The 15,917-nt window shown below is 24.6% G+C and overlaps 3 protein-coding genes across 3 annotated transcripts in view; 1 reads left to right on the top strand and 2 right to left on the bottom strand.

Moving 5' to 3' along the window:
* LOC117181372 (60S ribosomal protein L24) overlaps positions 1 to 8,372 on the bottom strand; it is a 12,282-nt gene extending 3,910 nt beyond the window's left edge. Inside the window, exons 1-4 of the mRNA XM_033373965.1 lie at positions 8,247 to 8,372; positions 8,042 to 8,117; positions 7,821 to 7,906; positions 1,190 to 1,351 (exon numbers count right to left, since the gene is read on the bottom strand). Coding sequence (XP_033229856.1) covers positions 1,190 to 1,351; positions 7,821 to 7,906; positions 8,042 to 8,117; positions 8,247 to 8,251 — 329 coding nt within the window. The 5' untranslated portion in view covers positions 8,252 to 8,372. The remainder of the gene's footprint in view (positions 1 to 1,189; positions 1,352 to 7,820; positions 7,907 to 8,041; positions 8,118 to 8,246) is intronic.
* A 237-nt stretch (positions 8,373 to 8,609) lies between these two features.
* LOC117181371 (transmembrane protein 138) lies at positions 8,610 to 14,426 on the top strand. Its single transcript, XM_033373964.1, has 4 exons — positions 8,610 to 8,758; positions 8,833 to 8,905; positions 9,235 to 9,409; positions 14,310 to 14,426. Exons 1-4 carry the CDS (start codon positions 8,625 to 8,627, stop codon positions 14,411 to 14,413), a joined length of 486 nt encoding a protein of 161 aa, XP_033229855.1. The 5' UTR covers positions 8,610 to 8,624; the 3' UTR covers positions 14,414 to 14,426.
* A 33-nt stretch (positions 14,427 to 14,459) lies between these two features.
* LOC117181357 (zinc finger BED domain-containing protein 1-like) overlaps positions 14,460 to 15,917 on the bottom strand; it is a 29,877-nt gene continuing 28,419 nt past the window's right edge. Inside the window, exon 5 of the mRNA XM_033373946.1 lies at positions 14,460 to 15,539. Within this exon, the coding sequence (XP_033229837.1) occupies positions 15,208 to 15,539 (332 nt within the window). The 3' untranslated portion in view covers positions 14,460 to 15,207. The remainder of the gene's footprint in view (positions 15,540 to 15,917) is intronic.

The raw sequence follows: 15,917 nt of genomic DNA, 5'->3' as shown, positions 1-15,917 counted from the left end.
AAAAAGAAACTTTGACCGTCGATAAAGTCGAGATCACGTGACTAAGTTCATTCATAAAAATTTTGTATGGAGAATGAAATGATTTCCATTATTTTCGGTCCTTACTACGTCCAAGCGGATTAAGATATCGTGTTCAGGATTTAGGAAGTTATACCGAAAGCACTAAGGAACGTTTGTCTATATCAAAATGTTCATAATTACGAAGAAATTTTTCGAGTAACGTACTACAGGAATTAGGAAATAAACTTTTAACGTCGATAAAGTAGATGCCTCGATTAAAAAAATTCGAGGAACATCTTAGAATGTCATACTCGAAAATTCGTCCAAGTCCCATCTTGAGAAATGTGCATCTGCAGAAAATAATTAAAATTTTCTAATGGTTATATATTATTGTAGATTTTTTGTACTGGTATGAAACAATTCCAAGAATAAAAATAAAATTTCGCCCGGGGTCGAAAGACAAGGCGAGTCCGACGCTGAGTCCTGCTGGGTGGTTCACTGTCAACAACAGTTATCAGCAGATCGATTCAACGCCAAGAATTATGGAAGTTGGCTGGGGAACTCCGACGAAGGTGCAAATTTTATTGCTTATATTAATTTTTTCAAGGTTTAGACGATTTAGTATAAAATTGGTGTCAGTGCTCAATATGAGCGAATAAAAAAAATCTAAAATTCATCAAACCAAAAATGATCTGCAAAGTGCTATAACTCGAATGGTAATATCCTATTCCATCAATTTATAAATAAACTTTCTTTAAAATTATCAATATATTGATGTATACAAACGTTCTTTAGTGCTTTTTATTTTATGTGTTAAAGTTTAAACACGATATCTCAATTCGTGTGGACGCTGTGAACACCAAAAAAATGTTCATAACCGGGGACTAGTTTGGTCACGTGGCCACCGAAGAGCATGCCCTTAAATTAATAATTTCAACAGCTGATGAAATAAAAATTATTTATTAAAAGTTTAAATCTTACCAACCCTGAAAATAATAATAGTTCAAAAATGTCAAAAAGAGGGCATTGCAAAGTATAACTCCAGGGCGACGAGTAATACCAATTTGAATAAAATCGAAATTAATCCAAAATTAGAGAATTCGAAACGAAATATTCAGTTTCTGACCACCTAAAATGGCGCTAGATAATTTTTAATTTACTAATAATAATAATGATATTAATAACTTACTTGATAGCTTGGTCTCGCTGAGCTTTCCTGATTTCAGGCTTCATGTTACGCTTAGCAAGAATGTCAGTCAGAGACGCACCCACAATAGCCCTCTGGAACTTTTGGGTGCGTCGAGTCCTCTTTTTTGTCTGTTCTTCTTCCTGACCTTTCTTGTGCTTGCGTCTGAAAGACGACACAATTTTTTGCTATTTCTATTCAAAAAAAGCGCCACAAGAAGAAATATTAACTATAAAATAAAAAACAGGGTGGTGATTCGACGGACAATTTCGAATTCCCGGTCAAATTTTTTTTATTTTCCCGGTCAACTAAACGTAACATTCATATTTACCGCAAAACGCAAACATTTATTTCAATTCATGATGTTAATTTTGAAACAAATACGTGAATTTTCCACTGAAAATATAAATTTTTTACCACAAAAGAAATTGAAATAGTTAAACTATTTTTTATAATTTTCAACCAAAGAAAAAAAGACAGATTTTTAACAATGGTTAAACTTTCAACTAAAGTGATGAGTTTTCCACCAAAAAATACAATTTTTCAACAAAATACATAATTTTTGAACGAAATAGTTCAAGTTTAAATTAAAGAAGACAAATGTTTAAACAAATTGTTGAATTTTTAACTCAAAAAATAATCATTTCCAATCACAAATGGAATAGTAACAATTTTACTTAAAACAAATTAATTTTAAACCAAACATAAGAGTTTTAAACTAAAACAATCAATTTTCAACTGAAATCGTTAAATTTAACAACAAAATTATTAAAAAAAGATAAATTGTCAAAGAACATCTAAATGATTCAATTTTAAATTTAAAAAACTAATGTTTAACCAAACAAATGAGTTTTCAATTACAACCAACAGAATTTTCAATTGGAATAGTTTAAATTTTCATTTGAAAGAATCACTTTTAACAACAAAAAAACTAAATTCTCAAAAAATAGTTACATTTTCAACTAAAGTGATGAATTTCCAAATAAAATTATGAATCTTCAACTGGAATAATTAAATTCTAAACCAAAAAGATAAACTTTTATCTAAAAATATGAATTTTTAAACAAGAAAGATTAATTTATAAATAAGAAATTAATTTTCTAGCAAAAAATACAATTTTTGAACAAAATACATGAATTTTTAAGGAAATAGTTGAATTCTTAATTAAAAAAGACAAATTTTCAACTAAATAGTTCAATTTTGAACCAAAAAAAAAATAATAAATTTCAACCGAAAATAGAGTAACATTTCTAGTTTAAAAAATTAATCTGATACCAAAAATAAGAGTTTTCAACTAAAATAATTAATCTTTAACTGAGATAATTGAATTTTCAAACAAATCATTTTTATTAAAAAAGATAAGTTCTCAAACAAAACTTAAATAATTAAATTTCAAGTTAAAAAATTAATGTTTAACCAAACCAGATAAATTTTCAATTACAACCAATGGAATTTGCAATTGGAATAGTTTAAATTTTCAATTAAAAGAATTAACAATTAATGTTCTATCAAAAAAATACAATTAAAAAAAAATAGATGAATTTTTAACGACATAATTGAAGTTTTAATTAAAGAAGACAAATGTTCAATCAAATTGTTGAATTTTTAACTAAAAAAAATAATGATTTTCAAGCAAAATGATTAATTTATACCACAAAATACGAATTTTCAACTAGAAAAAGATCATTTTTCAACAAAAAATTAATGTTCGACTAAAGAGATGAATTTTTAACTAAAATTATTGAATATTCAACTGAAATAATAGTTACATTTTTAGTAAAAAAAAAAAAATTGTAACCAAAAAAAAAATTGAAATAAAAAAAAGAATTTTTTAGAAAATAGATACATTTTCGAACGAGTTTAATTTATAAATTAAAAACATCAATTTACAAACAAATAGTTGAATTTTCATGCAAAAAAGATACATTTTCAACCAAATAATAGAATGATTCATTTTTCTGTTAAAAATTTAATTATTAACAAACAAAAAAATGGATTTTCAGCAAAATAGTTAAGATTTCTACTAAAAAAGTTAAATTTTGATTTAAAAAAATTAATTATTATATTATTATTAAATTAATTAATAAAAAATCATCTTTTCCCAATGACGATGAATGAGAAGTAAGCGAAATATAACACGTGATAAATCAATTTTTTGACCAAATTGAGAATAATTTCCGTTTTTTTAATTAAATCCCTGGTTATTTCCCTATGAATTCGCCACCCTGACAATATCAAAAATAGCATAAAATAAAATGCGATCATTAAAATTTTTTTCTTTTAAGAATTTAACCAAATTCTCTAACTTTTTAATTTTATTTGTTCGGACCCGCAAAACCAGACAGAGTGATCGCATCTGCGCACAATTCTGGGTGAAGCAGCCAGTCTTTTTGCTCTAAGACATTCTGAAATCTATCTAGACATGAAAAGTCTGGATAGAGGAACAGATATCTATTAAATAAACACAGATTTCACTGACCAAAATGCTCTCAAAACATGGGAAATAGGGAGATTTTTCAAAAAAAAATAAGAGAAAAAATTATTTTTAATGAAATTATGGTATGATATCCCTGTAATTCGAAATATATTGCATTTTCAATAAAATAGTTGAATTTTCAACTTATGAAGATGAGTTTTCAAACCAAAATGAATTTTCTATTGGAATTGAGTTTTTGAACACAAAAGACGAATTTTTTACCACAAAAAAAATGTATCTCCAACCTGAAAATATTAATTTTCAACAAAAAATTTTATTTTAACCAAACTGTTCACAATTTGAACCAAAAAAAAACGAATTTCCTATAAAACAATTAAATTATTACACCAAAAATATAAATTTTCGACAAAAAATAAAATTTTCTACCAAATAGTTAAATTTCCAACAAAAGCAAAAAAACGGTTGAATTTTAAATCGGAATTCAAAAATTTACAACAAAACAGTTCACTTTAACTTAATTTTTGAACGAAACTGTTCAAATTTTAAGCCAAAAAGTTGATTTTCAACCACATTGTTGAACTTGCAACAATATAGTTTAACGCTCAACGAAAAACGATTAATTTTCAACAAAAAAAAGATGATATTTCTATTAAAACAGATGAATTTTCTACAAAAACAGTTAGATTTTCCACCCAAAAAATAATTTTAAACAAAAAAGTGAATTTTCAACTAAATAGCAACAAAAAACGTTATTTTTAATTTAAAAAAAATAGTTTTCATTTAATGAGAGTAATCTTTCACAAAAAGACGAATTTTCAAATAAATAGTTAAACTTTTATTCAACGAATTTAAATTCTGAACGAAATATCTAATAGTTGACACTTCAGCAAAAAAAAAAAAAAATAAAAATAGTTGAATTCATAAAAAAAAGGATTAATTTTCAACCGCAGCTACATTTTTAATATAAAAAAATTTCAAATTAAACAGACATTTGCAACTAAGAATGAAAGAAATTTTTGTTTATCAAATTGCGAAATTTTCAAGCTAAAAATGCAAATTTTCTACAAAACTTGAATTTTTAAACTAAAAAACTCATTTTTGAATTTTCAAACTAAAAAATTCATTTTTCAAACCCAAAATACGAATTTTCCACACAAAATTTCATTTCTCACGGAACGGTTGAATTTCGAACCAAACTTAAATTTCAAGCAAAAAAGACAATTTTGTACAAAAAAAGTTATATTTTTGCAGAAAAAATTCTTTTCCACCAAAAAATACAAACTTGTTTAAGAAATAGTTAATTTTCTATCAATTAGTTAATCTGTTGACCTAATAATTAGATTTTTTTTACAAAACAGTTGAATTTTCAAACCGGAAATATGAATTTCCCCAAAAAATTCACTTTGGACTAAACAGTCACCTTTCGAGATAAACTGTTGAAATTTTAAGCCAAAAAGTCCAATTTTCTGCAAAACCGTTTTTAATCTATTCAACTGACAATTGAATGTTTATCTAAAAGAGATTAATTTTCAAACTAAAAATATTAATTTGCAACTAAGAAAGAGTTTTCAGACAAGAAAAAAAAATTTAACCAAATTGCGCAATTTTCAACAAAATAAATCAATTTTTAACCAAAAAAAGATGAATTTATGAATGGAAACAGAACAAAAGAATTTTCAATTAAAAAGAATTAATTTTGAAACAAAATAGATTACTTCTCTATAATAACTACTTAATAAAGAAATTCAATTTTCGATAAGTGAGTTAATTTTTGAGATAAATTCTGAACTGAGATCTTTGAAAAAGATTTTCCGAACAAAAAAAGTGACTTCGTAACAGAATAATTGATATTTCAACAAAATAATTATATTAACAACAGAAAAAGATTCTTCTTCAACGAAAAGAGATGACTTTTCTTCCAAAGGACAGATTTTCTATAAAAAATTATGAATGTTTAAAAAAAAACAGGTAATTTTTCAAATAAAAAGAAAACCTTTTAGCAAAACAATTGAATTTTTGAATTAAATTATTATCAGGAAAAAGATAAAATTTCTAGCCAAAAATACGAATGTTACAAGACGAAAAAAACAGTTTATTTTTTGACCAAAAAAGTGGCTTTGAACAAAATAACTAAATTTTCAACAAGAAGAAATGAATCCTGAACCAAAAATATGCTAAAATACCTTTTCAATTAAACAAAAAATAACTTTTAACTCAAAAAGATGCCTATCTACCAAAAGATGAATTTACAATTCAAAAGATAAATTTGCAATTCAAAAGGGCGAATTTGCAACAAATTTTTTATCAAAAAAGAATACCTAAATAAATTAGTTGATTTTTCATCAAAATAATACAATTGTTAACACAAATAAATTAATTCTCAACTAAAAATAGAATAGTAAAAATTTCCAATTTAAAAAACTTAACGTTCAACCAAAAAGCATGACTTTTCAAGCAAAAGATTAATTTTCAATAAAAGAATTGAAAATTTTCAAAATTATGTAATTTTAAGGAATTTTAAGCTAGAAACATCCAATATTGAAAAATTGAAAATTTTTTAAATGAACACTTCTTAAATTAGAAATTCAATTATTCTCTTTTTAAATAGTTTACACATCCTTGGAAAGCGACAAAATTTCATTTTAAAATCTTGAAAAATCTAGAAGTTATTTTAAACTTAAAATTATTTTTGAAATTATCTTTGCAAGAATTCAAAGATCAAAAGATCAAAGATTAAAACAAAATTTTCGAAAAATATTCTAGAAGATTTTAAGAAAACTTTCTAAAATTTGACTGATAATTTTTAATCTTTTTAAAACTTCTAAATATCTCTTAAAATTACTCAATTTTTTTTTAAATGTTCATTTGTAAATTATACATCAAAATTTAGAAATTTCACTTGCAAATTAAGCATTTTTCGAAATTTCAAAGATTTCAAGTTTTCTATGTCAAAAAATTCAGTTAAAAGATCCTTTACATTCAAATATTTGGTTTTAATTGACTTGTTTTCAATAAAAATTCCAATATTGCTAAATATTCAATAATTACTCTTTTTTTTTTGTTTTAATTAAGAAATTCAAATTGAATGGGTTAAAAATTGAATGTTTTAGACTGAAACAATATTTTAAATTTAATAAAATTCTTTAATCAAGAATATATTATTTATGATGAAGTTATTTTCAAGTTGAAAATAGTTTATAAACTTACAGTCACACTTTTTCACACTTGTTTAATGACTAAGACTTTCAAATTGAAACCGTTTCAGTTTTAACGTTAAAACCTGAAAATTCTTAAATTTTGAACTGATTAAAAATTGTTTTGTCAAAAAATTGTATTTGTATATTAAATAAAAATGGTTTTATCCAAAATTTTATCAAAGGCTTTTATATTTTATTCGTTCAAGTCTTTAAAAAAGCATTTAAAAATTCTTTAAATTAAAAATGTAAGATTAGAAGTAAAAATTGTAAATGGAAAATTTTTTAAGTAAAAAAATTTTGAATTACGCAATGTAAGTTAAATAATAGCATAATTGAAAAACATAAAAATTCAACTAATTATTCAAAAACGGTGGAAATCGAACGTGGACAGATTTTTCTTCTACAAATTTGTAAAATTCCCGGTAAAAAAAATGCACTGTCATTTCCCGGTTTTTTCCAGTCTCAAAAAATACCCGGTCCAAAGTCCACCCTGAATTAAATTATCAACAAAAAGAGATGAATTTTAAAACAACACACACACTTTTTAACTTCAAAAAAACTGAACGTTCAACTCAAAAAGATACCTTTCTACCTAAAGACAAATTTTCAATCCAAAAGGATAAAATTTTTAACAAATTTTTTACCAAAAAGAATACTTAACAGAAATAGTTTAATTTTTAACAAAATAATTAAATTTTTAAGCGTAAATTTGTTTACAGATGAAAATACCGGAAACAATATGAAATCTGCAAACATACTTTCTAAATCCATTTCCTTCATATTAAACACACAAAAAGAAACTTAAAAGTAAACCATCAAAGAAAAATATTTCGGAAAAATCGTGTTACGAAAAGAAAGATAATTAAAATATGTCAGAAACGCTACAAATGCCAAACCGACAAACCCGTCAATAGTTGCAAAACTGAGGTTAGGTTTCTAAAACTCAATTTTTTCCACCTTCCGGATAAAAAAAATTAATCTAAAAACGATAAATATTTACCTGTAAAGGACGGTCCATGTCACTTTCCTGGGGTTCCTCTTCATAAGATGTGCGGATTCACATTTTGAGTTGAGGAAAGTGTACGACTGCAAACAGAGAGGTTATGTCAGATGTGCCAACGACTTTTCGAGATTTTTGTTTATTTTAGGTAACCCCAAACCAAAAAAACACTGCAGCAATCTTTTTTATAAAGTTTAAACAAATTAGGTTTCACCACCTACCTTTCCATCAACTTTAACCATGGTTTTTCCATGGCCTGGATAAATTTTGTACCCACTGTAAGCGCACAGTCCGATCCTGAAAATATCAAGATGTAATTAATTGTAGATATCCTGGAAATTCGGTAAGAATTCATTTTCCCGAAAAATATCGACGATTTGTAAGATTTCGGCGGATTTTCTTTTGACATTAAAAACGCTCACTTACTTCATTTTGCTAGGAAAACGGGAACGAAAAACACGCGGAACCGTCGAAAACACTAAAATGGACGACACAATTCGACCTTCGATGTATCGATGATTCGAGTCTCGGCGCGAAATTTGAAATTTGTTACAAGTTTTTATTTCTATTATTTAAAAAATTAAATATGGAATATATATCAGCATAAATAACAGAATTTTTATTCATTGAAAAATATTTTCTTTTTCTAGTGCGCAATTTAAAATATTTTTAATTTGAAATAAAATTTTGTGATTGAAAGACGTATCAAGTTGCCATGGCAACGTTCCAACTGGAACAACAAAACAAATCAATAATAATCACAACTTTAACCTAACTCCTTTTTTTCTTTGATTATTCGTCTAAATGAATATTTTAACACAAAGAAGGTATTCCGTGATATTATTTATGCAATATCTTCTATTAATTTTTGATATCTGCATCAATTCTTTTGCTAGTTTTGCCAGACCAAGTCCAGTGGATTTACTCGTACTTTATGTGTAAGTCAATTTTTTATTATTTATAATGAAATTATAATCTTTTTTTTAATTTAATTTAGACATTAACATTTCAGAATACAAGACTTTTGTTTAATAGTTGCCCTCACTGTGCTCCTTGTGAGTTTTTTCTCCACCTACATTTTTCAGGTAATAAAATAAATAAAATATTAAAAATTTTGCAATCAATTTCATAAAAATAAGTAAGAAATAGATTAAAAATTAGAAAAAAGTTCTATTTAAGCATTTTTTATTTATTGATTATTTTTTATTTGTACTAAACTTTTTTGTTTGTGAATATTGTTTAACCGCCGGTGTGCAGACATCTTGGATTTTCCCACCCCAATCTAAAATACCTAATAGTGACGTCACTATTTTGACTTGATTATGGCGCGAAATTTAAATTGCGTATTTTTTCATAATAGCTTATTTATGTTTAAAAAGCGTCGTTACTAAATTTTTCTGAATTTTAAATTTAGGTGGGATTGATACAACTGCTCTACACACAATTTCGTGTAACTCTTATTTTATGTATCATTTACATAATTTTGAGCATAGGATTGCATTCTTGGCACATGACATTGCATTGGCCTACCCCTTTCAGTCACTACTGGACAAGAGGCTTTCATAGTCTCTATTCTATACACAAAGCAGGTGAGAATTTTATTATTTAGGAAATATTTTATTTTTTTTTTAATTTTTCCCTGACCAATTTTTTATTTTCCCTGAACATTTAAAAACCAGAATTTCAATCTTGTAACATTTTTCATATAGAACCGATCATAAACAGAATAAAACAATCCAAAATTACGAACTTTTTGTCTAAATAGAAGAATTTTTAGTAGTTAAATTTAACAAAAAGATTAAAATATATTTGCGTTTTCAACAAAATAATTAAGTTTTGTTGTAAAGTGGAATTTTTGACTAAATACTTGACTTTTCTAACTTCAAAGATAAATTTAAAAAAAAAGTCGATTTTTTAACTAGAAAAAGATTAAAACTCAAACAAAAGAAAATAGAATTTTCCATAGAAAGACGATTTCTCAAGAAAAATGTAATAGTTGATGAATGAAAAAAAAATATGTTACACAGAATATTGAAATTTTTAACAAAAAATTTGAATGTAGAACAAAATTGTTGACATTTTAATTGAAAACTTAAATATTCAACTTACAAAGATAAATTTAAAAAAAAAATGTAATAGTTTATATTTTCACGAAGAAAGATAACATTTCTACCAAGAGATGAATTTTAAAACCAATGTTCAACTAAAAATGATGAATTTTCAACCAAAATGGACAAATTAATATATCGTCAATAACCATTCAAGCCAAAAGAATTTTTAACCAAAAAAGAGTACATTTCCAGTCAAGAATATTTTTCTACCATAAAGATGAATTTCCAAATAAAAATGTAAAAAAAAATTCATTTTCAGTTAAAAAATTAATTTTTTACTGAAAAAAGACTTAAACAAAATAGATAAATTTTCACCCAAAGATGAACCTTTAAAAAACAAAATAACTTTTTTTAAATAGTTCAACTTTTATCCGAATAGTCAAATTTTCATTTAAAAAATATTAGTTTTTAACAAAATATTTATATTTTTAACCAATGAGATCAATCTTTAACTAAAATTATGAAGATTAAACTGGAATCAGTAATTTTTAGACTATGGAATATTAATTTTCAATAAAAACATTAATTTTAAACAAAAAATGTAATAATTTATATTTTAACAGCAACAAAAAACGAATGATAAATTTAGTAGTAGTTAAATTTTCAACCAAAAAGTTGAATTTTCTACAAGATGGTTAAAAAATTTATCAAATAATTTAAATTTTAAACAAAAATATTTATTCTAAAAAACGTGTGATAGTTGATATTTCGACCAAAAAATATAAAATTCCTTCCAAAAGAAATTAATTTTCAAACCATAAAGTCGAATTTTGAACTAAAAAATATAAATTTTCAACCAAAAATGGAAGAGAAGAAATTTTAACCAAAAAATAATCAATTTTTAATCAAGTATTTCAATTTTTACCCGAATGGTTGAATTTTTAATTAAAAATATCCATTTTTAATAAAATAGTTAAACTTGTAAGAGACGAATTTTTGTTTAAAATTATGAGTGTTTAATTGCAGAAGTACATTTTTCGTTAAAATTAATTTTTAAAAAAAATTATTTATTAACAAAAAATGTCATAGTTAATATTTTAACAACAAAAAACAAAAACAAAATAACGAATTGTAAACAAAATAGTTGAATTTTTGACTAAAAAGTTGAATTTTCGACAAAATAATTGGAATTTTAACAAAATAGTTGAATTTTCAACCAATAAAATGAATCAAATAAAAAATTAATAGTTGACATTTTAGCAACAAAAAACAAATTTTCAACAAAACAGTTACATTTTCAACCAAAAAGTTTAATTTTCAACACAATAGTTGAAGATGTAATAAAATAGTTTAAATTTCAACCAAAATAATATGTATCCTCAACAAAATAATGTAATAGTTGATATTTTAACAAAAACCAAAACAAATGTTTAAAAAATTATTTATTTTTCCACCAAAAAGTTGAATTTTCAACCAAAAAAATAAAAATTTTTTACCAAAAGAGATGCTTTTTAAAAATAAGAAGTCGATTTTTTAAACTAAAGAATATAAATTTTTTACCAAAAATTGAAATGGGAAGCAATTTGAAAAAAAATTAACAAATATTTCAATATTTAACCCAATAGTCGAATTTATATTTAAAAATATCAATTTTTAATTAAAATCAAACTTGTAAGAGATGAATTCTTAATTAGAATAACGAATATTCAGCTGAAATTAATCAATTTGAAATTGAAACTTAATAAATAAAGATTAAATATTAACAAAAATGTAATTAATTAAATAAAAAAGATTAAGTATTAACAAAAATGTAATAATAATAATAATATACTTTTTAACAAACAAAAAACGAATTGTAAACAAAATAGTTAAATTTTCAACAAAATAATTAAAATTTTAAACAAATGGTTTGAATTTAAAACAAAAATATAATAGTGTATGTAATGTAATTGTTGATATTTGAACAACAACAAAAAATGAAATGTTAAACAAAATATTTAATTTTTTAACCAAAAATTCGAATTTCTAACAAAGTTATTAAATTTTCAACACAATTTTGGAAATATCAACAACAATAAAAATTAATTGTAAACAAAATAATTAAATTTTCAATCAAAAAATATGTAGGTATCTTTAAAAAAATAAAGTAGTATGTAATATTTTAAAAACAAAAACTTAGGTTAGAAAATTATTCATTTTTCCACCAAGTTAAATTTTCGACCAAAAAATATATAATTTCTACCAAAAGAGATGCATTTTAAAACCAAGATGTCGATTTTTTAAACTAAAGAATATAAATATCGACCCAAACATAAATAAGGGAAAAACTTTTTTTTTCATGTAACAAAGTATTTCAATTTTTACCCGAATAGTTGAATTTTAAATTAAAAATATCAAATTTTATTAAAATATTTAAACTTCTAAGAGACGAATTTTTACTTAAAATTATGATCATTCAACTGGAATACGTACATTTTTAATTAAAATTAAATTTTAAAAAAAAGATTAAGTATTGACGAAAAATTTAATAATTGACATTTTAACAAACAAAAAAAATCGAATTTTAAAGAAAATTTTCAAATTTTTAACCAAATAGTTTAAATTTCAAACAAAAATATGTATTCTCAAAAAATTGTAATAATTGATATTTCAAAAAAAAAAATGTCTTACAAAAGAGTTGAGTTTTAAAACCACGAATTCGCATTTGTAACTAAAAACATAAATTGTCAACCAATAGTTGAATTTTTAATGACAAAATATCAATTTTTAATAAAATAGTTAAACTTTTAAGAGATGAATTTTTAATAAAAATTATGAATGTTTGATTACAAAAAGGAAATTTATAGTAAAAATTAATTTTCAAAAAAAGAAAAAGATTAGTTATTAAGAAAAATGTAATAGTTAATATTTTAACACAAAAAAAAACGAATTGTAAACAAAATAGTTTAATTTTCAACAAAATATTTGAAATTTTAACCACATAGTTGAATTTTTAACTATCCAAAATGAATTATACAAATTCTTAGTTGACATTTTAGCAACAAAAAAACTAATTTAAAAAAAAATCGTTGAATACTTAACCAAAATTTAAAAACTTAACCAAATAGTTTTGAATTTTTAATTAAAATTAAATAAAAAATTAAGTATTAACGGAAAATGTCAGAATTAATATTTTAACAAACAAAAAGGAATTGTAAACAAAATAGTTCCATTTTCAACCAAGAAGTTTAAATTTCAAGAAAATAACTATATTTATAACAAAATAATTGAATTTTTAAACAAATAGTTGAATTTTCAAAAAAAAAATAAATAAATAAATTCTAAAAAAATGCAATATTTTACATTTTAGTAACAATAAAAAAACAAATGTTAAACAAAATAGTTTATTTTTACAACAAAAATTTGAACTTTTAACAAAATAAATTTTCAACAAAATGGTTGAACTTTTAACAACAAAATTAATCGCATACAAAATAGTTCAATTTTCAAACAAAAAGTTTAATTTTGAACAAAATAATTAAATTCTCAATCAAAAAATATGAATTCTAAAAAAAATGAAATTGTTGAAATTTTAACAAAAACAATATGAATTCTAAACAAAACAGTTAAATTTTTCACCAAAAAAATTGAATTTTCAAAAAAAGACTTGAAATTTTAACTAAATAGTTGAATTTTTAACTAAATTGATGAATCTTGAACAAAAACATGATTTTTGAACAGTGGTTTAATCCTCAACCAAGTAATTAAATTTTACACACAAAAAGATTTAAATTCTAAATTAGAAACAATTGATTAAAAAAATATAATAATTAATCATCTACCAAAGAAGATTAATTTGTCAACCAAACGGTTGCACTTTTATCCAGCAAATATTAAATTTCCACTAAAACAGATGAATTAATAAAAAAATTTTTATTTTAAGACCAGAAATATTTCAAATGAATTTTTAACACCAAAATATGAATGTTGAACCAAAAGTTAAGTTTTTACCAAAACAGTTTAATTTATAACCCGAAAAGAAGAAGAAACTGCAAAAAAATCAAATAAAATAAAAAATCAAATATAAAAATAAATTTTTCCCTAAACATTAGTATTGAAATACTAAAATATTAATCTTGTAACATTTTTAAGACCGAATTTTTTTACAAATGGAAAGCAATTTCAACTTGAAATATAAAAATATCAAATTTATTATCCTTGAAAATTATTTAAAGTTCCTCTTATAGAAATTCCTTGACTTTTACCAGATTTTTTCAAAATCCCTGTCCAATAAAATTCCCTGGTTTTGCAAAAATAAGGAGATTTCGGAATCTTGATTAATACTCAATTTCCTATTTCGAAGAGTTCAAAACTGAAGATCAAAATAATCGTAAATTACACTTTTAAATCAAAATTATTTTAAAATTCCATGGTTTCATAATTTTTTTCTTATTTTCAGTGGCCGTTTTATATTACTATTTTTACAAAAGAGCATCTTTGAGAGTCGGAGACCCGAGATATTACGAAAGCTCAACTTGGTTGCAGAAACGCAGTCTTCCATAAAAAAAATTCGACTATTATACTCCTCAAAATACAGAATAAAATACTATTTTCAATTAAAAAAAAATGAATTCTATTTTAATTCCATAAATCTAGAGCGATATCAAAAAGTAACAAAATCACATTCAGTATCACGATCCTAATTTTATTTAACGAAACATTCGCAATTCACACATCGTTCCACATGAACACGATTTTCGACAGATGATCAGGTATTAAAAATATCGGTTATTTACAAACTGTAACACCACCTTTTTCAAAAACTTATCATCAAAATTGCATAATTTCTAGGCAAAAAAACAATATGAGAAATTTCAAGACAAAAATATTTTCCATGCACAAAATAAAATAAAGTGCAGACACTTATTTGCGTAAAGTTTTTACACGCGCCAACAATTCATGAATTCCGCACATAAACAATTTTAAAACTAACTCTCGCACTTTTCAAAAATACTTTTTTTTTATCATATATATATGTACATAGAGCTTTATTTTAGTAGAAAATATTTTCTACCTCAGAACTGACCATTTTCTCACTTTCTAACAAAATAATTAGTTCAGCGATATTAAAACATATCGAGTTTCATAAGCAAATTCTGTGCTATAAAGAAATGATTTTTTTGCAATTCGTCAGAAAGACCAAGCGAATATGTAAACAGCAAAAGAATAGCTCAATAAAAAAAAAAAATAACAAAAATAGTCTTCTACACCTAAATTCGATTTTCTTCGGCGATTTACACATTCCTTGCTCGATTCGATAGATTTGAAAAATAGAAAAAAATATAAAAAATTGCATATTATTCTGGTAGGGAGTAATTTGCATTTAGGAAAAGTATTTTGTCCACTAGATGGGGAGGTAGAGCGGCACGTTTTGTGTCGTAAAGAATTTGTGCTTCAGCTGGAATTCGACATGGAGGTGCACAACAGGCTGGAACGCAATTATATTTTTGGGCCAATCTTGCCAAATGAGGACATTTTGCGGCGTTATTGGACCACCATTGTAGAGGACAATGATCAAGAGCGGCCGTCGCTTCCGATTGGTACTGAGTTAATTGCAAATCTGCCTTCTCTTCTGCTGGCATTCGATGTTTCGGACTGCTGAATTGTTCTCCGAGCAATTTTTCCATCCCTTGAAAAAAATTAAGGAAAGGTTTTTGTTTCAAACTGAGAGACTTTTGATAACATTTTTCAGGGTCGCAATTCAGCGGACGATTTTAAATTCCAGTCAACTAAAAGTAACATACGAGGGTGGATTGACAAGTTTCCGGCCTGACCAAGAGATGGCGCCACTAGGCCTACCTTTGTAGGGTCTTGGTACCCCCACTGCGCCACTCAGCGGAGTGGATTTAGCGAGCGAGCCTCGCATCTATATAGTCACGAACCGTGGTCGACCTGGCGAGGGCGCCGGAAGTCGACTCTCCAGCATTGCTCAATCTGAGCTCGACTAAGTCGGTCTCCGGCCATGTTTGGCCTTCCTACTCTACTTGTTTCTTAGTACGCGCAATGT

The sequence above is a fragment of the Belonocnema kinseyi genome, chromosome 10 (genome assembly GCF_010883055.1).
Source record: "Belonocnema kinseyi isolate 2016_QV_RU_SX_M_011 chromosome 10, B_treatae_v1, whole genome shotgun sequence".
Classification (NCBI taxonomy): Eukaryota; Metazoa; Arthropoda; class Insecta; order Hymenoptera; family Cynipidae; genus Belonocnema; species Belonocnema kinseyi.
This window is presented reverse-complemented; position numbering and strand designations above follow the sequence as displayed.